The sequence below is a fragment of the Dermochelys coriacea genome, chromosome 6 (genome assembly GCF_009764565.3).
Source record: "Dermochelys coriacea isolate rDerCor1 chromosome 6, rDerCor1.pri.v4, whole genome shotgun sequence".
In the NCBI taxonomy this organism is placed as follows: domain Eukaryota; kingdom Metazoa; phylum Chordata; order Testudines; family Dermochelyidae; genus Dermochelys; species Dermochelys coriacea.
The window spans coordinates 84,758,919-84,784,726 of NC_050073.1; the positions used below are offsets into that span (position 1 = coordinate 84,758,919).

The window sequence follows — 25,808 nt, forward strand, 5'->3', positions numbered from 1 at the left end:
GTATTCCTGGTTTTGTGTCTTTTTGTAACTTAAGGTTTTGCCTAGAGGGATGCTCTATCTTTTGAATCTGATTACCCTGTAAGGTATTTACCACCCTGATTTTACAAAGGTGATTCTTTTACCTTTTCTTTAATTAAAATTCTTCTTTTAAGAACCTGATCAATTTTTCATTGTTCTTAAGATCCAAGGGTTTAGGTCTGTGTTCACCTGTACCAATTTGTAAGAATTATTATCAAGCCTTCCCTAGGAGAGAGTGTGTAGGGCTTGGGCGGGTGGGGGAAGACCTCTCCAAGTGGGCTCTTTCCCTGTTCTTTGTTTAAAACGCTTGGTGGTGGCAGCATACTGTTCAAGGACAAGGCAAAGCTTGTACCTTGGGGAAGTTTTTAACCTAAACTGGTAAGAATAAGCTTAGGGGGTCTTTCATGCAGGTCCCCACATCTGTACCCTAGAGTTCAGAGTGGGGAAGGAACCTTAACAACATCTGCCTGCAATCTTCATCATACAGCAATCTAGTAACTGAAATGCATGTGTTTCTGTTAAAGTTATTTAATCAATTGAATGTGTATTGTAGTGGATATTTAATGTCTTAGTACATACCAAAATACTAATATCTTGTTAAGCTATTTTTATTAAGTTAATATTTACTTTACATAATGCAGGAATTGTGCTGCATGCTATTATAATTTATAAGGTATACAGGTGAAGCTAAATTAATCAAGACATCTTTAGTGTACACAGGGTTTTTTAAAAAGGGCAGATACACAGATCTGAACATGTTCTACATCTTCTGTATCATCACCTGAAATTTACCTGCAAAGAAAAGCAGATTTGAGTTACAAAATATCTATTATCTGTAAATCCTTCCAACTGCAGCAACTTCTCATACTTGCTTTGTTCAAAAGAGCTAGCAGGAGACAGTGCAGTCCTCTTCTTCACCAGTAAAACAAATCTAGCTATTCTACTACATTTGTTAAACCCAGTTAAAAGTATTTTTACAAGTTTGTCTGTGTTCAAAGTTGCATCCATTTCATTTTAAATCTGTTAAAAACAAAAACAATTAAAACTAGTGCAAAGCCCTGTGGGAACCCACTTAAAGGCCATTATGTCACCACCCCTTCTAGTGGTTTCATGTAAATATTGAAGAGGAGTGGAGACTAGGTAGTTTGTCAGTAACTACATATACTATGTTCATTGTGCAGGCGATAATGCAAGTTGTACTAAAACGGGTTCTCAAACTGGGGGTTGGGACCTCTCAGGGGGTCACAAAGCTATTACATGGGGGGGGTCACGAGCTGTCAGCCTCCACCCCAAACCCCGCTTTGCCGCCAGCATTTATAATGGTGTTAAATATATAAAAACTTGTTTTTAATTTATAAGGGGGGGTCCACACTCAGAGACTTGCTATTTGAGAGGGGTCACCAGTAAAAAAAGTTTGAGAACCACTAAAAAAGTTAAGGAGTACTTGTGGCACCTTAGAGACTAACAAATTTTAATTAATTTAATTTAATTAATTAAAAAAGTTAAATCCCATTGGCACCTGGAATTCTACAAAAGTAGTAGTCATTTTCTAAAGTTAGAAGATATTCAAACAGCAATTCTCAACCTCATTTGGTTGGAATCTTCCCTTTCTTTCCCCTACTGCCACATCCTGGCTTGATTGCTGCTTCTCATTTTCCCCAGTCTTTCTTTTCTATGTATTTTTCTTAGTTTTGCTTTTCATTTTATAATTATGTTTTTTCTCCATGCTAGCCTTCTCTGCTCTTTCAATAGAACAACCTTCAATACTCAAAATAAGCTATTTCCTGACATCCACACTTAGTACAGCTTTAAATTCTAGTCCCACATTGAACACTTGAACAGTGATGAAGTAGATAAAGAAACCTATTAAATGATCTTACAACAGTTGTCTAATCTGAGATGTACTCACATGCAGGCATTGCTGAAACTTCAGCTGTCACAATACTCTTTATTCCCAGATTTGATAAGCCACCTCTGATTAGTCCACAAGTGAATGCCAGATACTAAACATAAAATTACATTTTATTTTATGTCAGCATCATTGAAAATGAAGTTTACAATAAAAGTATACTAGCATTGTATCACAATCTAACTGCAAATGCATAAAATGTGGTAGTTCTGGTTTTGTTTCAACATTTGAGGACATGCTAACATTTTGCAAGACATTTGGCCAGAGGGTATATAAACTTCATACCAGAATACGCAGGGAGTGATTTTAAACTCAAGACACCTGCTGGCAAATCAGAGCTTAGCTTATCCTTAGAAAATGGGTAAATGTTATGAACTTAAAGATATCTCCAAATATTTTTACATAAAAAATAGAAAACAGTATCTCAAGCAGACTAGACAGAAAGAGGCTAATCTCCCAAGACTCTATCCAGTATTATAAAGATCCATAGTCATGGCGTCAGTTAAGAGATCAAAAGCTTTCATCTAAGACCTATAATATAATTTAATTGAGCATTCTATTTCTGACATCCACTGTGACCAAAACCACTTCAGAGCAGCAGAGTCCCTGCTGAGGCACTGATGTAACTTATCTAACCTATTATGTTAGATACAGTATTTAAATTAATACAACTAAGAGCTATTTATAAAAATCTGATGGAAGATAGTACTTATAAAAATGTAATATCTTTGAAAGTTTGTTTTGAGCACCACTTTAGTATAATCTCACCATCTCTTAGGAATTAGGAGAAAAGGAATGGAAGAGAAAGACAGGAAGGTTCATGATAGTACGTGACAGATTTCAGAGTAGCAGCCGTGTTAGTCTGTATTCGCAAAAAGAAAAGGAGTACTTGTGGCACCCTAGAGACTAACAAATTTATTTGAGCATAAGCTTTCATGAGCTACAGCTCACTTCATCGGATGGTTTCTACTAAAGGAAAAGAAAAAAGTTTTGAGAGGCTAATGGTCACTCCCATTTCAATATTCCCCATACTGCAAGGTGTGTTGTTTGTTGATGTTCCACTCACAAGCAGAGCAGAAGAGACCCCTGTGCAGACCTAGCTCTGTCAGACAAGCCACTCAAACTTGACACAGCTAAACTTCAAAATGACCATGATTATTTCCTGACCCACCAGTCAAATTCACTGTTCCTAAATATAATAGAAAACATTAGACTAGATATCAGTAACACTTAACACTTACATAGAAAATGCTTCAAACGCATTTTTGTACCTTTTCTATCCACACAACTCCAGTCACAAGAATTTGTACAATTGAATCAAGATAATACAGATCTAAAACTGCTAATTTTCTAGGCTACAGCTGAAGAATACCTTAGGTGCATATTCTAAATACTGTTTTCCTGTAGACATCTGAGTCAAGAGACGAAATTTGTTGTCCTGAAGTACATAGATACCCTATAGGAAAAGAAATTTTTCCTTTAGCAGGATATTTAGCAACATATTGTAATCAAGGTTTTTGGAGAGAATCAGTTCATCTTTTTTAAGAGATATTTACAAATACAGAGAAATGTTTTCAGATTGAAACAGAAAACTGGATTTACGCTATATATAAAGAATAAAGAGCAGAAAGTTTAAACTGAATTGTTTCTTTAAGCTTTATAAAATAAAATTTAAAAACGAACCATAGAAAAAGATACTTCAAATTGCAAGTTTATACAAAACTACTACATTATATTAATACATATTATCAAGTTGCTGATAAGAAGTGTATAATGTTTTCTTAAGATACTTTCTTTGTATTTAGAATCCTGTAATGTACCCAGGTTCGCAAAGCACATTCATTGTTGTGGTATCTGCATACCTAACTTAGTTTTGGCACAAATCTTTCAAGGGTTAAAGTTGTGAAGCTGGGATTTGCCTGATGACTTGCATGTAATTGGGAGAAGTTTTTCCAGTGCTGAAGAATAATTTTAACAGCAGCTCTGATGTATTAAATTTTGTTTGTTGTTAATATTTTAATATTTGTTCATTTTAATTTAAGAAACTGTAAATTTTTTCTCCATTACTTTCCCCCAAAATAATTTAAGAATAAAAAGGTCATTGGAGAGGATATGGACATGAGTACTCCCTGATATGAACAGCATAAAAGAGGATTCTAACAATCCATCTCTGCACATATTAAAAAGGTGCCCACATAACTTTATGTAACAAGTAGTATAAAAAAGAGCACAGGCTGATCTAAGCATGCCATGAAAATGTCTCCAAGTTTAATTTCTGGCTGTAAGAGGTAAGGATGATTCTGTCAATTTATAACCTAACATTACCAGAAATGAATTTAAAGATGCATATAAAACTGACATTGGCTCTGCTATTACAGATCTCAAATATTTTTGGAATACAATAACTATTAGAACAAAGAACAAATTATTAAATTTGAGTATACAGTTTCTAATCTGCAAGCATTCCTTGTTAAATTGTATTGGTGATAAAATACCCATTGGAAGTTAAATACTTTACAGAGTTACCTTTTGCAGCCATTTCCTCCCCATACAAGTCTCCCATCCCTAATTTTATCATGAGAATTGTGCCATATCATGGATTATTGGAAAGAAAAAAACAGAAATTTGAGGCTCTAACAATGAAAGCAGCTGTTTACATGATTCTGCTATAGCTCTGAGAACTGGCTAGCTCCACAGAGGAAGGGACATGAATACAGAGCCATATCAGTGGGATGCCAATTTGCAGTGAAAGTTTGTCAATTTTTTCATACAAAATGTGTTTAGCCGGGTGGAAGTATTTCAAATGGCAACATTCAAAAGCATACAATAATGACTTCAAAGTAAAAATGGTTCAAGGAACTCATTCTAGAAAAATATTATGCAGGCAGCTTGAGATAGCATGTATGACAATTGCTTTCTATTAAATGATTCATCAGGTATGTAAAAATGTGTTGTAAAACAACAAAACTCAATCACAATTGCCATCTCCATTTTTGGACTGTGTACTTGCATTGGGTCTGTTGGTGCAGCAGTACTATAAAGAATGTTTAGGGGATTGCAGGCATTTAGGCTCAGATCCTCAAAGGTATTTAAGCAGCTATTGATTTTAATGAAAGTTAGAAGTCTAAATTCCTTTGATGATCTGGGCATTAGTCTTTTAAAATGGCAAAAGACTATAACATCACTCTAAGCTTTTATTACAGCCAAGTCTGCATTATAACACCACTCCAATATTTATTATAGTCAAGTCTGCATTGAAAGTAGTATCTAAAACATTTCTTTTTAACTAAGGACAGCTACTTTTTAAACTAAGACCATATAAAGAAAAAGTTTATCCCTGATGGAAAATGTGTATGATTAATTTCAGACCAAGATAAACTAAAGCAATATTATTATTCCTTCAAAATAATAAAATGTTTATAACAAGCTCCACAAATTAACTCTTATGCTACAGTATCAATACCTGATGATTGGTCCTTAAATTATCAATTTGCTTTTTGAATACAGTAGTCCAAAAATCTTTGCAGATGAACTTCATAATATCTAACTCATCCTTGAATCTGGCAGTGTCTTTGGTAAACCTAAGAAGGGAGCAGAAATGGTTAGGCTGATTTTGTTCAAGTAAACGCAGGTGTTCACTGACTCTCAATTGACCACATGTCAAGTAAATGACCAAAAAAAAGGTATATGCAACATTGGTTGAGATTTAAGTATATAACACAGCCAGAAAATTCAAATATTAGACTCCCTTGACCACTGTCACTCAAGTACGCATAGTACTATGTGTTGCTTTTATGTTATCTTAATACCTATGCATGATGTGGCAAAATTCTGGTGGGACCAATATATTTGAATTAACTAACTTTAATCCTGGGGAATGAATGGCTGACAGGGATGCAGGAAGGATTCAAAGCACTGAGTATTAAGGTAGAGCAGACAAGCAAAGTTAATGTTGTTTGCATGTGATGCTTCAGATGTATGCACCAGCGACTGTGTTAAAATATTTGCCAGAAGACAACATACTGCTCACACATGGTATACTATTGGATGCTTACTATTATTTTCAAAACAAAAATTCCATCAAATATGGCAAAAGAACTAGTCCCTAGAGACAAATACATACCCTTTCATTTGCCGCACCTTCCTAAAAAGAGTGATTCTGGAGGCACTTATTTTTAATAATCGTTTTTCCATCCCTCTATATAGCTTACCTCCAGCTGCCCCTCTCACTAGCATTATTTGTTCATATACATACATATATACGTACACAAACACACACACACACTTATAGGTTTAGGAAAGGGGATTAAAAAAAAAAAACCAAACCATCAATGAAACCCAAAAAATGAGAAAACTAAAATCTTTAGATTCAGCATGGAGTTCACTTGAGTAAACTGTAAGTGAACCACATTCCTAAAGGAAAAAAAAACAGGAAGATACGAAAAATAATACAGTATGGTTAAATGGCAAAGGTTCAGGAGGGTCAAAGATGCATCCTTAAGAAATGGGAAATTTGACCCTACTGCAACCAAGAGCAAGGAGCATAACCTGTGGCAGATAAAATGTATGATGTAAATTAGGATGGCTAAAAGGGATTTGAAAAACAAATACCAGAAAAAACAAGAAATTAAGGAAGTATATCAAAAGTGGTAAGTCTGTCAGAGAAGCAGTAAGTCTGGTAAGCTATAAAAGAGTAAGGCCTTGTCTACACTACACAGTTTTGTCAGCAAAAGGCATCTTTCGTCAACAAAAATAGTGGAGGTATACACACTAAAATGTTCCTCCTGCCAACAAAACTCTCCTGCTTTGCTGACAAAATAAAACTACCTCAATGAGAGCTGTAGAGCTTTTTGCAGCAAAGTTAGATCGAAAAAGCATCAGTGTAGATGTCACCGTAACTGTCCTCCAAGAAGTATCCCACAATGCCCACCATGACCACTCTGTTCACTGTTTTGAACTCTGCTGCCCTGCATCTAGCTACACAGGTATGCCCCCCTCCTCTTTAAAACCCCAGGAAGTTTTGAAACTTCTCAGCTAGAGAATTCACATAGCTACTTCCCAGCTGAACATGCTGGTTTTCTGCAGCAAACGCACTCCTACCTGGACTACAGGGAAGGAGGTGGATCTCCTTGGTCTGTGGGGAGAGGAGGCTGTGGGAGAATTCAGAGGGAATCACTGAATCAAAACATTAATGCGGAAGCCTGCTCTCCCTGGCACTAGGACCACAGCAGCAGGCAGGCAGGGCGGGCTGCTGCTAATGGGGGTGTGGGGGAAGAGACTTGTGCTGAACTGAGCAGGGAGTGAGACGGGGGCTGATGTCAGGGTGTCCCCTTCCCCTTGTTAGTGTACTGGTCTCTGCTGAGCTGGGGGGATAAGGGGACACCAGCTATCTGCACCACCAGCTTCTGCCTCAGGACTGGATGCTTCCGGCTGCTGTCTGAACTTAAAGAGACAGCATGCCAACACTCACTCTCCCCCAACACACACTCTGTCTCTCTCTCTCACATGCATACCCCCCAACACATACTCTGTCTCTCTCATGCACACACTCCCTGCCACACACACATATACACTTCTGTGGGTTTGTGTTAGTGTTTTTTAGTAATGTCAGTTTGGTCATATTACCGAGTGGTACTTTAAAAAGTGATTTAAAATGTGTTACTTTTTGAGCACACACTGCAATCATTAGATGGTTCATAGAAAGGTGCAAACAAACAATGCCAGGCTCAGCACACTACAGCAACACTCATTACTGTGGATCAGTGTTAATATGCTCCTTCAAGACATCCCCCAGCCAAACAGCCCCCCATCGGGCTCCTCCAATTAGCCTTGTGTTCAGAACACACAGCACAATACTGAACAGCAGTGCAGGAGCCATGCTTTCTGACAGAGATGACTAGGTTGCACGTTACCAGGGAAGTTGAAAAGCAGTTAGCAATTTAGTAGGATGCCTACCAAACAATGGGATTGAGAAACTTTCATCATGTGATGCTGTATCTGTCCCCATGAGGCACTGCAAACCCTTCCCAAAGCACCCTGCAGCCAGTTGCACAGTGGAATAGCTACCCTCAGTGCCCTGCTCTCTGTATCAGTGCAAAAGCTGCTATTGTGGATGCACTCTACTGACACAGAGTGTAGTGTGGACATGCCACAGCACTTTAATTACAGGAATGGCTGTATGTTGGCGTAACTTGCGTCAACAAAACTCTGTAGTGTAGACAAGGCCTAAAAGGCACAATTCATGAGGAAATGGACATTAGAGTAACTATGTAATGTGTTTGCCTCAGTCTTTACCATATACTTATCTCCCCCGCACCCAATCTTCAGGTGATAAATATGAACCATAAGAGAATGTGGTGTTGAAAGAGAAAGTGCTAGAACAAGTGACAATTAAAGAACTATAAATCACCTGTACTAGATTGCATTCATCCAAGAATTATGGATGATTTTAAATTGAAGTAGATGGACTGCTAACAAAAGTATTCAATCAACCATTAAAGTCAGCTACTCTACCAAAGATCTGAAGGTGAGCTGACATTGTCTCTCTTTAAAAAAGCACTAGAAGTGATGCTATAAAGTACAGTCCTGTAAACCTTACTTCAATACCAAAAATTCATGGAGGGCTCCAGTCCACACAGAATGTCTGGAGAAAGAGTTGTGGGGGGGGGAACGGGGGACTGCAAAGTGAGACATGGGAGGGGGGAGCAAGGCTATAGGATGACTTTTTAAAACCTCACCATTCTTACCTTTCAATTAATCCTTGTCCTACTCTAAACCCCATATTTTCCAGTTTAGTGATGCATCGTCCGTTTTCCTAGAAGATACAAAAGTTACATTTTCATATTCTGTTAACGCCAGTCTTGTAGCACGGGTGTATAGGGAAAATAAGAACACATCCATCCCTAATGGCTTCAAGCGATAGACTACGATACGCTCTTTCAGCTCGTGCTCCTCCCCGGCAAACACATGCTAATGGAAAGATGTGGCCAGCCGGCTCTCCTGAAAGGTTTTACAAAAGAATGAGGTATGTTGAGTTCAGGAAATAACCTAGTTCATGTCTTTCTTTCTCTAGCTTCGGCCAGGACAGCGCCAGGCTGGGCTTTGCCCCACGGTACTCCTGGCACCCAGAGGCCCTGGCGGGAGCGGCGTTTGCTCCGGGCAGAGGCATCGTGCCAAGCAGGAGCGTAGGGACCAGCTGGATAAGGAACCCCCGGGAGATCGCCCCCAGGCCAAGGCGTGCGAGTGCCCGTGAATAGGGGTCTCCGCCCCGCCGGCAGTCCCCGCCTCACCCCCTCGCCGTGCTCCGCGGCCCGGTACAGCCCAGACACCATCTCGTTGTGCAGCAGCAGGAACAGCGTCTCGTCCGCCATCTCCGGCCTGGTCATGCCGGGGGGCTGGAGGACAGGGCCCGGCCTCGCGCTGCCGCCCCGGCTCCTTCCTTCCCAGACCGGGCCCCGGCCGCTCCGGCTCGCCGCGCGGCCTCACTGCCAAGGCAACGGGCGGCTTCCGGGCAGGGGCGGGGCTTCCCGCTGTCAGACTCCAAGGGCCCCGCCCCCCGGGAGAAAAGCGTGAGGGGGCGGAGCGCGCTGCGCAATGCGGGTCAAAGGAGGGTGAAGGTGAGGCCAGGGGTTGCCACGTTAGAATGAGGGGATGCAGTCCCAGGGGGGAGAGGAGGCTGGGTGTGAAGCTTGGGGACTACTTTAATGTCACATATTCTAAAATATTGAGGTCCCGTTTCTCCCTATAGCCTAGGTATAATGGCTCCCCTTTACACCCATGGTCTCACTCATGTTTTAAACTGGCACCCCAGTAGCTTTACCGGCTCTGAAAGCTGTTATAGGCATTCTGCCGATATCATCTGGTCAATGGCATTTTACCTTTTTTTTTTAAACTAATGCCAGTAACAGAGTTGTCTTTGTGGCAGATATTCCTTATCAAGGGGACAAATCGCAGTCTACAGGAGAAATATCTTGGCAGTTCTAGGGTGTGTGTGGGTTGGGGGAAGGATACAAGCTGGATGTAAATTTATAATGGCCCCCTCTACCTCTGCAGATACATATGGGATTAAACTAAGGATGATGTTAGAGATGCAGTAAAAGTTTACTTTTACGATGAAGTGGGTGTAGCCCACCAAAGCTTGTGCTCTAATAAGGTGCCACAAATCCTCCTATTCTTTTTACTTTTCTTTCTTCACATTTACCTTATCCCCTCACCCTATTTTAGTCATAGAATTTAAGGCCAGACCAGATCATCTAGGCCAGGCCATCAACACCACCCAGCACCAGCACAATGACCCATCTTTCATTCATGTTCCCTTCCTTGTTGACTTGAGATGGGTAATTGGCCCATTTCGTTCACCTAAACTTCGCACACCACCACAAAGCCAAATCCATCAAGTCCCTACGGGATACGGAGCAAGAGAGAGATTTTCATTTCATGCTAATTCTGCGAGCATGCCGCAGAGCTGGCGGCAGTAAAAGAACCTAAATAGCGGGAACCTAGATTAGCAAATAAGGAATTTTACAGCCAGAACAGAGACACTTGGCTACCCGGCTCATTGCGCGCTACAAAACCCTGGGCAACGAGCAGGGGGCCTGAGTATGGAGCTCTCTGCACGGCCTGCAGAACTGTGCCGGGGACGACCTGCCCCCAGCCAATCACGCTGCAACCGACGGGCGAGGGGCTGAGGCGGTGCAGGGTGGCGGGCGCGCACCGGCGCAAGGCAGGCCGTGAAGCGGCGTCGCTCTGAAGATCAGCAGGGGAGCTACCCGCGCTGCGCTGGGAAAGACAGGACAACAGCGCCAAGCAGGCGGCTCGCCTTGCCCCGCGAGACTAGCAGCCCGAGCAGCTCTCGGCTCCTCCGCAGCAAGTTCGCCCCATGAGCGGGGCGGCTCCAAGAGAAAGAAGCAAACAGCGCGCGCGTTGACTGGCTAAACCCCAGGCCGTGCGGGCGATCGCTCTTCTCTTGTTTCCAAATAAAATGCCTTGTTATTGGTTCACTTATAACAAAATAGGAGCTGATTGGCTACTCCCCAGACCGGTTAGTTCCGCCTCTTGCCTTTGAGGCGCCTCGGTGGGAAAGTTGGGATTGGTTCGGCGTGGGTGGAGATGGGCAGGATTACTCCGCTTCTGATTGGTTGACCTGAAGGAAGGAAGCTGTGCTGGTTGGCTTCGAGCGGTGTCATTTTGTTCGTCCGTTTGGTGATTCGCAGATATGGTAGGCAAAGGCGACTGGTGATGGGCTATGGGAGTGTCACTCCGTCATGGGGCTCTTTAATTGGCAGATGTGTCGGGCGATTCTTGGCGGTGGGAGGTGTCGTTCTTCGTCGGGGTTTGGTGATTGGCGGGCGCGGAGGGTCGGTGGTTGGCTATTGGTGTCACTCTGGCTTTGAGCTCTGTGATTGGCGGGTTACAGAGCGGGACGAGTTGCCTGTAGGCGGAGCGTCTCTCCCCGTTACCCAGCGGTGCTTTGCGCTAGCCCCTGGCTAGGCCGCGCTGCTGGCGGGATGGCGGTGGCGGTGCGCGCGTTGCAGGAGCAGCTGGAGAAGGCCAAGGAGAGCCTCAAGCACGTGGATGAGAATATCCGCAAACTCACGGGCCGGGACCCCAACGATGTGAGGTGAGGTGAGGCCAGGCCGGGGCTGGGTGGGTGCGCGCGCGGGCTCGCGCCCCGAAGCTGCGGGCGGGGGCGGCTGGGCCGGCCCTAGCGGTCAGCGCGGGCTTTGCCGGCTCCTTTTCTTGGGGAGCGATGGGGCCGCGCATGTCCGACCCTGGCAGCAAACCCCGCCGACTGATCGCGGGTTTGGGGGCTCCCCAGGCGACAGCCCGACTCCCCTTCTCGCTTCGGGCACCAGATTCTGACCCGTGAGCGCGGGAGACCCTCCTGGAGCGCCCTGGCCTGCGCTGCGGCCTCCCTCTAGCGTGCAGGCGGGGGCTCCCCGCCGCTTTCCTTGCTGCTCCTATGGGGTTGCTGGGCAGGGCGTTGTATCGACTCTCACCCCCTCGTGATTGTAGGGACCCGGTGCGTGCGATTTGCCCGCAGGGTCGGTAACGTGTATAAAGGGACACACAAAAGTTCCTTATTTTTTCATGAATGTAGGTGAGCGCTGTTGCTTATTATTATTATTATTATTATTATTATTATTATTATTATTAATGATATTGAGAGGAGGGGTAGGGTGTGAAAACAGCCCCTCTTTTTTTTAAATACAATGCTGGCGACCCCAAGTGGCAGTCACATCCCTGTGCACCTCCCAAGGTTTGTGCTGCTGCTCCCGGGCAAGGTTTTTCCAAGCAAGGCTCTGTCACAGTCCATGTCTGGTGAGGCCGTGCAGGCATCCAGAGAGAGCATGTATTTGCTTATCCTGGTCAAGTTCTAACACCTAGTACATTTCTTCCAGGCCCGCTCAAGGTAGATTATTGACCATCACAGGCCCTGGTGGAGGTAGAGGGCGTGGTAGCATATTGCTAAGGTAAGAAACTTCAGAATTAGATAAAATAAAAGTTACCACATGTTAGCTTTAACTGTGACTACATGAGACACTTATTTATTTTGTGGCCAACTGTCTGCCCTGGCTCAATGATACTTTCCCAAAGTAGAATATCGGGTGTTGGAGGGTCAGAATTACAGGGTTATTATGTATTTAATGCCACTAATATAGGGCATTTACTTAGTGTTTAGAGAGTGCTATATAATTTGGCTGTTACCACAAGATAATGACATATTATGCTTGTTATTTCCTGCAAGGTAGGCAAGCATTACCCACATAGACAGGAGGTTTGACTTACCTAGGGTCACAATTGAGTCAGTGACAGACGTGCATTGGGAACTCTGGAGCTCCAGTTTCCAGGTCTCTGCTCAGACTACTACTTTATTTATTGTAGTTCCTGTTTTAAGTCTTGTATTTTTTTTTTAGGCGTGGATTCTCTGATAGTGGAGGACCCCCAGCCAAACAGAGGGATCTTGAAGGGGCAACCAGTAGGTAGGTACAGAGGTCGACATAAAAACTTTACCCGGGTAAAAGGTCATTATGATTTAGCAAATTTTAAATTCTCAGAACTGGTAATTGTTAGTTTGGTGGCTTTACAATTACCTGCTTAAAGATTAACCATTCCAAATTTAAGACACTCTGGTCACTAATGTTTTTGGAAGATCACTGTTGCACCAGTAAGGGTATGATTCCCTGTCTGTGTATTAACATGTCCATCTCACCTCTGATGAAATCTTGTCTCATTCTCCTCACTATAAAATGCAATACAATGGACTATAAGGTTAGTATATGCTTTCCATTTTAAGCCACTGGTTCCACTACAGATACGTTCTATAATTGTGAAGGAGTGCGATCAGATGTAGAATTTGAGTGGTAATTTATATACGCATCCTTTAAAGGTTCTGAAGTAATATATGGGTGTAAACTGCCTCCTCCTCTCCCCAGCTCAATGGGATGTTAACATTGAAATCTAAAATGCTTAATTGTCGACATTAACTGCTGAACATACTAACTGAATGTTTTTGCTAATATTTTTATCATTAATATAGTGGTTGAAGTTTGACAGTGTAGGCAGTTTGAGTATCTGTTTGCTGGGGCAGAGAACTATGGTTTCTTCTACACATTAAAATTGCAATAGTTTAACCCAGGGTGGCCAGCCTGAGAAGGAGCCAGAATTTACCAATGTACGTTGCCAAAGAGCTACATCAGCTCCCAGCGCCTCCCACCCGCTGGCAGCCCCGCCAGTCAGCGCCTCCCTCCCCGCACCTCCCAATCAGCTGTTTTGTGGCGTGCAGGAGGCTCAGGGGTGGCAGAGAGGAGTGAGGGCACAGAAGGGCTCAGGGGAGGACGCGGGAAGGGGTGGAGTGGGGACAGGGCCTGTGGCAGAGCCAGGTGTTGATCAATGAGCACCCCCCAGCACATAGGAAAGTTGGCGCCTGTAGCTCCAGCCCCAGAGTCGGTGCCTATACAAGAGCCGCATGTGGCTCCGGAGCCACAGGTTGGCCATCCCTGCTTTAACCAACTTGATTTTAAACTGATTAAGTTAAACCAATGCAAGCCCATATGTAGACAAAGCATAAGGTCACAGACCTGTTACTATGTCTTTGAGTGGCCTTTACGTGTACAATTCTTGATTGCAGCTCTGACAGTGAAACTTCATAGCAGTTGAAGTGCTTTTGTGCTGCCTGCTGCTCCTTCCCTCATTGGCTTACATTTTGACCAGTCACTTATTCTACTAGTGTTCTTTTCCACACCTCATGCACACTTGGGAGAATCAGAACTCCACACAGTTGATAAAAGAGCACTGACATTTTATTTAAATCAGGGGTCTCAAACTCAAATGACCACGAGGGCCACATGAGGGACTAGTACATTGGCCTGAAGGCCGCACCACTGCCCCTACCCCGCCTCACCCCACTCCTTCCATGAGGCCCTGCCCTGCCCCACCTCTTCCAACCCCTTCCCCAAAATCCCCATCCCAACTCTGCCCCCTCCCTACCCCCAGGGGGTACAGGAGGGATGCAGGGTGCGGCAAGGGGCTCAGGGCAGGGGGTTGGGGTGCAGGGTGTGGCAGGGGGTTGGGGTGCAGGAGGAGCGTGGGGTGCAGCAAGCGCTCAGGGCAGGGGGTTGGGGTGCAGGAGGGGTGTGGAGTGCGGCAAGTGGCTCAGGGCAGGGAGTTGGGGTGCAGGGTGTGGCAGGGGGTCAGGGTGCAGGAGGGGTGTGGGGTGCAGCAGGGCGCTCAGGGCAGGGGGTTGGGGTGCAGGATGGGTATGGGGTGTGGGTCCGGCCCGGCGCGCACCAGGGGCAGGGCAGGCTCCCCACCTGCCTGCTCTGCCCCCACGCCGCTCCAGGAAGCGGCCGAGACCTGGGGCGGGGGCACAGGGGTCTGTGTGCTGCCCTGGCCGCTCCTCCAGGTACCTCCCCCGAAGCTCCTATTGGCCGCGATTCCCCATTCCCAGCCCTTGTGGCTCCCCTTCCCCCCCTCCCCTCCAGTTCCCTGCCACTTCCCGGAGCGGCACGGGGGCAGGGCAGGCAGGCGGAGAGCCTTCCCTGCCCCCAGTGCGCTCTGGGCTGGAGCCACTCTAGGTAAACGCTGGGGGGGCTATGGGGAGCTGGCAGGCCGCAGAAAATAACCCCATGGGCCGCATGCATGTTAAAGACTCCGGATTTAAATCACCTAATCTTTCCAAAGCCTTGAAAGTGAATAGTAAAGGTCAGGTTATTTTAAATGCTTGTCTAAATTGGTTAGACCAGGGATCTCAAACTCGAGGGCCACATAAGAATTAGTACATTGGCCCGAGGGCCGAATCACTGACAGGACCCACCCCTGCCCTGCCTCTTCCCACCCCTTCCCCGCTCCCATTCCAACCCCTTCTCCAAAGTCCCCACCCCAACTTTGCCCCCTCCCTGCCCCTATTCCAATCCCTTCCCCAAATCTCTGCCTCCTCCCCGAGCACATGGCTCCCCGCTCCTTCCCCTCCCTCCTGGTAAGCACTAAGTGCCTGGAGGTAGGCAGAGGAGCGGGGATGCGGTATGGGAGGGCCGAGGAGCTTTGTGGGCCGCAGAAAATAACTCCGGGAGGGAGCTTGGCGGGCTGCAGGAAATAACCCCGTGGGCCGTGTGTTTGAGACCCCTGGGTTAGGTTCTGTATTAGAGAACTACAAACTACCTTCTGTCCCTCTTCCTGCAACATTAAGACACATTTAACTAGGCTAAGGCAGCCTCTTCGGCATGTCAAAATGTGTGCTTGTTGAAAACTGCAGAGCAGGAACTTGGAGCTCTGTACACACATTCTCTAAACATTACTCCCTTGATTCAGCATCTGGGTGTGCTGCACAGTTCAGTAGAGCTGTACCTCAGTCAGTGTTTAAGTGTCCCACTTTCCTCATTTCACAGTACTACTCATCAGACTTTCCCAAGAGTGAGCATGTGTAGATGCCTCTCGAAGAAGAAATAGAGGTTACTTGCCTGTCACTGGAGTTCTTCAAGATGGACTCTACACATTCACACTCCCTACCCATTGTCTGTGAAGTCTTTATTGCAGTCACAGACCTGAGAAGTTGGTGAAAGGAACTGAGCTGGCCAGAACGCCACACCCACTTTTATAGCTTTACCCTCAGAACATTCAGGAACAGTGAAGGAGAAGGAGGAGATATTAGGATACTTGGGTGACACTGCAATGAACCATTCAACCACTGGAACTGCACCATAGTGCAACCCAAGAGTGTGAATGTGTAGAGTCCATTTCAAAGAACTCCAGTTATAGGTGAGCATGTCCTCTATTTTTTTTTTTCTTTGTAGGTCACCTTTAATAACGTAAGGAACACAGCCATGATTTTATTTCTTAGTCAGATCAGTAGACTTTCTCCCCCAGAATTTAGTATATATCACTGCCAAATTCAGTGTGTGTGAGTATGTTTGAGGAGCTTGCTGCTGAGTTCATGGCTCTTGATAAGGACTTTCTCCTCTTGAAATCTTTTCTGCGTGATTGTACAGTGCAGATATGTTGTAGAATTTGTCACACTGCAACATTCTGTAGCAACAATTTTACCTAGGTTTGACTTTATAGAAGGCTCAAAGAAACCGGGTTGTAAAGGAGACATCTTAAATAAACACAACCAACACACAGGAATAGAATCTCATAAAATTTTGTTTTGCTTTGCCCAAGTTTATTCTTGTGTAACTGATTCTCTTTAATCATAAACACTTTCTATTTGGCTGCAGTTCAGCAATAAAGGTCTCAGTTGGTTTTGTTTGTGGAGTTTTAAAGGAGTTCCGTAGTTGTGTTCATTATGCACTCTTTTAGAAAAACAAGATCTGCATTTGTTTCAAAAGTATCTTAAAACATCGCATATATGTATGCAGTCTGTCTTGAAGTATGGAGAGTGCATACTTTAGGTTGGCCTTGTGATACAGAAATACCAGGAGATAAAAATTGGGAATAGCTCTGTTGTTAATTTGTAGGTTTGTTGTTCTTTATTAAGGTCTGGATTCAGCAAAGCACTTACACATGTACTTACCAGTAAGTGCTTCTCTGAATTGGTGCCATGTTTCTCTCAAAAGTAGTTAGAAATTACTTAGTTTTAAAGCATTTTGCTGCTTGATCATCAATCATTTTCACTAAAAAAAAAAAAAATCATATTGCGGTACTGTACTAGTCTGCTTCTTATACCACCTTTTAGGGTTTTAACATTGTAGAATAATTGTTCTGGGTTAAAATCTGTTATAAAATTAACACTTAATTCTGCAAAAAATTCTTACTCTGAAATATTGATCACATTATCTGGAAAATTGCAGTGTTTCAGGGATTAATTTATTGTGAGGATTTCATCCATTTTAGATAACTTCAGTAACATTTTCTCCTGAAATTTCAAAACCATTTACAAATTCTGAAGCCTTTGAACTCCACCCTGAAGTGCAGTATGTAAATACTTACTAAACTTAAGCACAGAGAGGTTATAAACTGGGAATAAAACCGAAGATAGTAATGTATTGGGTGTACAATAAATACCTAAACAGGCAGTCCTGTCTTTTACTTTATTAGACACTGTTTAAAGCAATTTAAGGTACTGTTTGTAAACTATAATACTTGTGTTCCTTGACACTGGAGTCCCATATGCAAAACTGTAGCCAGAGCACTATTTATTGGTTATCTTCTAAACTTCTGGATGATGAGAATTTATTGGAAATCTTGATGCATTTGGCTGCAGCAGTCTTGAAAAGTGCCGTTTCTATTGGGATGTTATCTTTCCTTTATACTTGTTTCAATCTCAAATAATGATGATTGACTCTTGTATTTTCTCCTCAGGCTGGGTGGGGAACGTCGGACAAGGAGAGAATCACGCCATGAAAGCGACGCAGAGGAGGAAGATGTTAAAAAGGTAACAGTTGAGAGAGTGGGCATTTGGCACACAAGTGTGTAGCTGGAACACAAACTAATTGTTCTGTTGTTCTTGTAGCCGGCGTTGCAATCTTCTGTTGTTGCTACCTCCAAAGAGCGAACACGTCGAGACCTAATTCAGGATCAAACTATGGATGAGAAGGGAAAACAAAGGTACAAATCTATTTTCCTTATGCTTATGTGGCACCTTCACATATTTTGTCTCCTAACATGGAACATGGTATGATTTTTAAAATTTTTCATATGGTTCTTGAAGGCAATATTTAAACATGACAGGTGATTTTGAAGGGCTACTTTGAAAGTAAACGTAGCCTAGGTACACTTCTTAAAATGGATTACATGATAGAGAATGCTTTGTCCTCAGATCTCACATGCCTCTCCCCTCCCTACAAAGACTTCAGGACTCTGCTCCTGTTCTCTTCCTTCTTCCTGCCTGGTTTTTGCTGCTCAGGGTGATCCCTGTGGCTCCATGCTAAGAGGAGTAATTGCTTCTGGTACCCTATCTCCTCACCCAAAAAGAGTGAGGGGGCAGGAATTTTCTGTTGGGGGAGGCAGTATCCCTTAAAGGGGAGGGGCATAGTTCCTAAAAGTAAGGGACAAGGGGGAAAATCCTAAAGGCAGGGAAAAGAGGTATTGGGTAGGGAAGAAGAATATTCAGAAAAAGGCAGTAATGGGAGGCATGGAGGAGTGAGTTTATGGATAGGGGAAGGAAGAAAATGTATTCACTTTAAACAAGCCTTATAATTGTGAAGCACATTATGCAGTTGGACAAGATCACAACTAGCCTGTTGTCAGTGAACTTTTATTCCTAGCCTTTAGAGTCAAGTGAGAGAGAGTCAGCCCCTACCACTGAATGTGTGACACTCCATTGTATAAGGTTTTGTGCAAACACATAGTGATAGGTGGTCCTTTCCCCGGCTGATAGACATAGGATGGCTGGGGCAATAGAGGCACAGAGAAGTGAAATGATTTTCCTATGTTCATACAATAGTCCAATGACAGAAACCAGACTCTTCCAGTCCATGGATCCCCCTACTAGACTAAACAGTCTGTTCAGCTTTCATCTTTCTGCTATTCCCTGCACTTGGAACAATCTTTTGCTTTTAATTTTTTTGTGCCCTTTTCTAAATCCTTCCTTAAAATCCACTTTTTCCATGTATGTATTTTACAATGAATTCTTCACTAGTTATTTTTCCACACTGTTACCTGAACTGTTAGCGTGAGGTTTTCTGGGCATAGATCATGTCTTAGCCTATTTGGTAAAGCAAAGTGTACACTTATGTCAAAGTATACATTATTAATTATGTTCTACACTGTTGGCACAGCCCATACCTCTTTCTTGTGGCCTTGGAATGTTAGTGACCCTATAGAAATAGGTGTCACTAATGTACAATAATTTCCCCCAGTGTTCATGCAAGCAAAAACCCTCTGTTTTAAACTGAGACTCAAAAAGTGTTTTATTTTTTATTCAGGAATCGACGTATATTTGGCTTGTTGATGGGCACTCTTCAGAAATTTAAACAAGAATCCACAGTTGCTACTGAGAGGGTACTTGTTTCTCTTAATATTATATGCTATAATCTGACACAACTAAAGCAGGTGAGGCAAAATTAGGCAGTTATTACTTCAGTGCATGTAGTGAAAAATTCCCATGATGCATGCATTGCTTATAGTGAGACATCCTGACCCCAGGGGCCCAAGAGTTTTTTTTTTTTTTTTTTTTTTTAAGAAGCTTTTAAAGCTGCTTTGAACTGAAAAGCTATAAAAAAACTATGTAGGGACTCTTCTTTCTTTTAGGATTTCAAAGTGCTGCGAAACTCTGAGCTTTGTCCCCAGTTGTCATGACACAAGTGATAAATAGTATATGCTCATAGGAAATTTTAAGAAAGCATCATGTTCTAAAACATGTAGAGCAGGAAAAGGATAACATTTTCCTCTTGTTATTGAGTACTTGGAGTAATTTCAAAGTGAATGGCACTTGTAGCCAACTAAAAGGCTGTCTGTGATATCTAACCAGTCAATCAAGTGGTCTATTACTGTTAATACAAAATGAAACAGTTGTTAAAGATAAGCATTGACTTAAGATGCAGTTATTCTATTTCTGTGTTCTGATTTCGTAAACCATAGGCAACTGTGCCAAAAGTGCATAAGAATGTAATTGTGTTGTGCCACTTATGTGCACAAGTCGATGATTTTTCTATAACATGAATTGTAAACCTTCCCATTTTCAGTAAATAGATGTGTGAGTCTCCTGTGGTATTGATAAAGCCATTGTTAGTAGAGCTGTAACTTATTTCTAGATAAGCATTTAACTAGAAAAGCATTCTTGGTGGTTGGTCAGCCTGATTCCAAATGGATGATAGGATTTTATTTATTTTTTTTTAAAGAATAATTGCTTGGGTAAAATTAACTATTTAACAGTTATTGATAAGTTGCAGTTCTGAGTTCTTTCCTATTAAGATAACTGTTTGGTTTTAAACCGAGGTCAGAATTTTTCTACAGGTTGCTAGCTAGCTTCTGAATTCTATCTTAACTTGCGTTTAAAGGAAAAATATATATATTTCACTCCATAATGTAACTGCATGTAACATTTATGTAACTCTTTATACTTACAAAACTGATCAAGGGTACCTTTTCAACACTAGAAGAAAATGCTAAGACAATACTTTATTTACCTTCAGCAAAAGAGACGTCAAGAAATTGAACAAAAGCTTGAAGTGCAGGCAGAGGAGGAGAGAAAGCAGGTTGAAAATGAGAGACGAGAATTGTTCGAAGAAAGGCGTGCTAAACAGACAGAACTGCGTCTATTGGAACAAAAGGTTGAACTTGCTCAACTGGTGAGTATTCTGACTTTTACTCTCAGTACTTCTCTTATGTAAAGTATGCTCTTGTGTATCTTATGGTTTTTTCCTTTGTTTCTCAGCAAGAAGAATGGAATGAACATAATGCCAAAATAATTAAATATATAAGAACCAGGACAAGGCCCCATCTCTTCTACATACCTGGCAGGATGTGTCCCGCTACGCAAAAGCTAATAGATGATTCGCAAAAAAAAATGAATGGTAGGTGGTATGTGGAGGAAAAGGAGTGTGAGTGTACTCCCCTCTCTCAAGCAAGATATGTATTTTCTTTAACTTTTTGAATTTCAATATCTTAATTCCTTTACTAGAACAAATTTTACATTTTTAAACAGTGGTTGATGAAGAAGTGGGGTGAGATTGTTCGTCACTTAATGCTTTTTTTTAAAGAAGTCATTATCTAGTGCAAAATTAATTGAGAAGTGGGTGTATGCATGTAGTCTTTTAAAGGTGTGTGTGTTGTATTCTTTGCTTCATGTTATCGCCCGTAGCCATGTCTCACCTGTAAATGCTAATGAGGCAAGAAGGTAAGGAGGCACATTCCATGGAGCAAGCATGTGTGAAAATGTAAGTGTTACCAAGGAGTCAGCAACTTGTGTGTTCTGAGGAACAGAACAAATTAGCTCTTCTATGATAATTTAAACAATTTTTTTAAAAGTATTGATCTTAAAAAAAATATATATATATGTGCACTCTTTTCCTCAGAATAACTATCTAAGTTTTTTCTTTCAGGAAACAATTTAGAGTAGATCAGTATGTGTGATACTGAGCATCTTACGGGTTTTTTGAAAGGGGATAATTCAGTTGAGAATTTATCAATTGTAGTATTTTTCCTTGAATCTTCTTAAACATGAGATCTCGCTCCCTCAAAGCCTTTTTTCTATATTGGGATTTATATCATTCTGACTGACCTTCCTAGCTGAAAGGAATGCTGTCAAGTTACATTCTCGTTTAAAACTAGTTCACGTGTACAAATGCCTTATTAATAAAATTGATTATTTAAACATCTAATTTACTTTTTGCCATTTACGCTCTTACTACTTTCATTTCATCCAGTTTAGACAATGGAACCTAGTCAGTGCCAATAGTATGAGTACCAAAGTGAAAATGCTCTGGTGTTTAGTCTCGTAAACTAGTCAAAACTTGACCGACTCAACTACGAGCAATAGCGTTGGGTTGAAAACAGCCTGACGCTCCTGGGCTTAGGTCAGGTCAGGTAGTCTCTGATCACCTCCTCTTGCTCATTGGGTTGGCACGACAGCAGTTGCATGACCCTTTCCTGCTGGCCGCCTTCACATTGCTGCACTGTGCAGTGAGGAGGCCAGCAGGAGCTGGGCCCCAAGGATGGGTGTCAGCACTGAGCATAGGTTCAGGACAGCAACTCAGGGAGAAGCGGATGCCCTTCATTTGTGGGGCACTAGGTTGAGGTGGCATGAGGGGCCAGTGGTGGCTCCACGGAGGAAACAAAGTAAAGAAAATGGAGTCCAGGTCAGTGGCTAGACCCTTGCAATCTGGCCGGAATACAAGTGGTTTTTATCTTGTTTGAAAACAACCCAACATGCTCAGGTTGGCTTTGGATTGGCTATGGTCTAGTTTGGTTTGGATCAGGCTTTAAAATTAGGCCCAAGGAAACTTATATTCTGATGTTTAGTTTTTAAAGCTATTAATGTTTAAATCAATCAAAATTCTTCACTGGAATTCTAGAAATGTTGAACATCTGTTGACCAATTTTTGTGGATAGCTTTTCATAAAATCTAAAATTTGGGCTTAAATTTACCTACCTCTGTCCCCTTTTACTTTCTTGGTAAACTATTGCCATCTTTCACATTACACTTGAATGGCACAACGCTTTGAAAAGATAACAGGAACATAGTATTTTACAATTCGTAAACACATATTTGGGAATAAGTAAGATTTCAGTCTTAACTTTGACAAGTTAGTCTGAAATTTACTCTTTCATGTTTGCCTCTTGTTCTCCAGCAATATTTGAAAATAGACGCAATGAGTTTGCAGAACAAATTAACAAAATGGAGGCCAGGCCCAGAAGACAGTCTGTAAAGGAAAAAGAACAGCAGGAGGTGCACAATGAAGAAAAGAAAGAAGAACAGATCAAGGAGCAGGAAGAGGGTAAGGTGGCTCAGCAGGTGGAAGAGATGGAGACAGGTAACCAGAACAATGATGTAGAAATGGAGGAGGCAGGGGAGGAAAAGATGAAAATAGGGGCAGGTCATAGTGATGCAGAGAAAGAACAGGAGGAGGAGGAGGAGCAGAAACATGAAATGGAGGATAAGGTAGAAGAGAGAGCTGAAGTGAAGGAGAATGACAGGCAGCAGGATAGGCAGCATGAAGAGGTCATGGTTGTAAGAGAGGAAGGTGAGAGTTCTCAGCCAGTGGATAATGAGCAGGATATGATGGAGATGAATGAGGCTGATAGTGTAGAACCATTAGAAAGTGAAAATAGCAAGGAAGTGGAACCAGAAGCTGAGTGTGATGCTCAGCCAGCAAAAGAGCTTAACACTGATTCTCCTGAAAAGGAGAAAGCTAACAAACCAGAAATTGAAGCTGAACCTGACGAGAAACAGGAAAAGGAGCCTGAAGCCCAGCCAGAGCCTGAGGCAGAGATACAGCCCCAGCCAGAGTCTGTGCCTGTGCCACTGCCACAGCCTCCACCATTGTCTCAGTCCATTCAAGATCAAGAGCCTCAGGCAGACCAGGAGGAAATCACTGTGGTGTCTGTAAAGCTGGGTGAGTTGCAATCAGATCAGATCCAGGCAACGAGTGTAGAAATTAAGAATAAAATTAGGAGTAGAAGCAGGGGTAGGACAAGGAACAAGACTAGCAAGAGTCGAAGTCGTAGCAGCAGCACTAGTACTAGTAGTAGTAGCTCAACCAGCAGTAGTAGTGGCAGCAGTTCCAGCAGTGGCAGCAGCAGTAGTCGGAGTAGTTCCAGCAGCAGCAGTAGCACTAGTGGAAGTAGTAGCAGAGATAGTAGCAGCAGTAGCACTAGCAGCAGTGAGAGCAGAAGTCGAAGCAGAGGACGGGGTCATAATAGGGATAGAAAGCACAGGAGGAGCTTGGATAGGAAGCGAAGGGATGCTTCAGGACTAGACAGAAGTCACAAGTCTTCAAAAGGTAGTAGCAGAGATACAAAAGGATCAAAGGATAAAAGTTCAAGGTCTGACAGAAAGAGGTCTGTGTCAGAAAATAGTCGGTCAGGCAAAAGAACTTCACGGAGTGAAAGAGACCGTAAATCAGACAGGAAAGACAAAAGGCGTTAACAGAAGAGACTAAACTTCCTTAGCCTAATCTTTGCAGCAGAAGATTACTTGATGAGTAAAAGGATTCCTTATGAGGAGGAGAAAGCTGCCTTAACAAATGCATGCTGTAAAAAGTCTTTTGGAAAAATGCAAACCGTTTACCAGGCATCTTGTACTTTTTACATAATTTTGTAAAAGGTTACTTATCAAAATTATGTGAAGCTCCAGAAAACTGTAAAAATAAAAGAATTAACCCCCCCTTGCATCTTTTTTAAATATCCTGTACTCATTAAGAATCTCTGTATATTTTAATAGGTATATCTTTAAATTGGTGTGATCACTTCTACTTCTGTATCATACATCTTTTTTGTAGAAATAAATGTGCATTTTAAATAAATGGTTTGAGATGTCCTGTTGACGCTTAACTTTCCATCTACATATTTTAGGAGCTTTTATAACATTATTGCCTAGAATAATTACCATTCTACCTTCTCTCCTCCATCCCTGGCAAGAATTGGAATTCAAAGTCCCGCTAAAGCCAGCCTCAACTTCCCAAAGCAGGACAGAGAGGGGGAAGTGAACAATCTGTTTTCACTCCTTTACTTTCTTCCCCACCCTAACCAATTCTAGCTTGATTTATTTTCCCATTTTACAAATGTTTCTCCAACCCACATATAAGCAGTATTAAATAAAAATGCCAATCTAGACCAAGACAGAGTCAGAGAGTCTGGAATGCTACTCTCTCCTCTGCAGGTGCTCAGGTTATGTTTACAACAATGTCTGTTTAATGATGCTCCCTGCTTTGTTGGCCAATGGTGGAAAAGGTCAAGATCTTGGTCATTTTTAACTAGGATCTTATATTTGTTCACCACTGATGAAACTTTGATCCCTGTGTGCCACTATGAATATTTATGTTGGAGTTATCTGGGACTAATACCAATGTTTTGTGTTCAAGGATAATTTTTGAATGTATTTGATAGGGAAGTGTGTAAGTTCCAAATAAAGCAGTATGGTGTATCAAGGTGACTTTGTTTTTATAATTTTGTATGAAACAATGACATACCTGTGGGCCTGTTCTGTAAATGTGCAAATAAATGTGGCTTATTAGACTACTGAATGGACGCTTAAGACTGTTTCTGCTCATGCTAATCTGCAAAGGCTAACATTGAGAGAGACAAGGTGAGAAAGGTAATATTTTGTATTAGACCATCTTCTGTTTGGTGAAGAGAACAAGCTTTCTGGCTTCACACAGCTTCACTTCAGGTCTGGAGAAGGTAACCAGAGTTACCTAAACTAAGTACAAGGTGGGAAAGATGAAGCATAAGGTCTTCACATGGTGTAGGAGACCTCTTGAAATGAAGTGGGCAATTGACACCTTGGCAGTTATAGGAAAATGGAGGGAGCCAGGTGTAATACAGATTGTTGTAATGGACCATAAAATCAGTGTCTCTAAGTTAATGGTTTTTACTATCCAGCAGAATTGTTAATTTAAATTCCCAGGCTTGCCTTTTGAAGGTGTTGTGCAGGTTTCCATGAGTCCTATACACAATGTGGTATACCTCATCCACGGCAATATATGCCCTAACTACTGTCTCATTTCACCCACGTAATCACTATGCATCAAAATCGCACTGAAAAATAAGAAACACACCTGTGGGTGAATACTTTTCACAAAGGGTTCACTTCATCTGACCTCTCAGTCCTCACCCTCAAAAGAAATCGGTACACCATCTTCAAAAGATACGCCTGGGAACTTAAATTCATAACTGCAGAACACTAAAAACCATTGACTTAACAGATACTATGGTTTTATGGTCGTTACAACAATTTATAAAACATTCTGCTGCCTACTAGCCTCTCATTCACCTACCACAG

At 42.5% G+C, this 25,808-nt stretch overlaps 2 protein-coding genes across 3 annotated transcripts; one reads left to right on the forward strand and one right to left on the reverse strand.

Moving 5' to 3' along the window:
- Positions 1–613: 613 nt before the first annotated feature.
- TRAPPC6B (trafficking protein particle complex subunit 6B) lies at positions 614–10,124 on the reverse strand. Of its 2 annotated transcripts, none has more exons than XM_043516063.1 (6): positions 9,217–10,124; positions 8,674–8,741; positions 5,391–5,508; positions 3,300–3,383; positions 1,928–2,021; positions 614–1,038 (listed from the first exon to the last, which is right to left on the reverse strand). In XM_043516063.1, exons 1-6 carry the CDS (start codon positions 9,310–9,312, stop codon positions 1,028–1,030), a joined length of 471 nt encoding a protein of 156 aa, XP_043371998.1. In that variant the 5' UTR covers positions 9,313–10,124; the 3' UTR covers positions 614–1,027. The 2 variants fall into 2 exon arrangements, with proteins under 2 accessions (XP_043371998.1, XP_038263425.1); XM_038407497.2 differs by having other exon boundaries at positions 614–810; positions 9,217–10,116.
- Positions 10,125–10,735: 611 nt separating this feature from the next.
- On the forward strand, positions 10,736–25,045 carry PNN (pinin, desmosome associated protein). Its single transcript, XM_038407111.2, has 9 exons — positions 10,736–11,546; positions 12,328–12,399; positions 12,844–12,909; positions 17,726–17,798; positions 17,877–17,971; positions 19,291–19,366; positions 20,500–20,655; positions 20,742–20,880; positions 22,657–25,045. The coding sequence occupies exons 1-9, from the start codon at positions 11,434–11,436 to the stop codon at positions 23,952–23,954; spliced, it is 2,088 nt and encodes a 695-aa protein (XP_038263039.1). The 5' UTR covers positions 10,736–11,433; the 3' UTR covers positions 23,955–25,045.
- Positions 25,046–25,808: the final 763 nt, after the last annotated feature.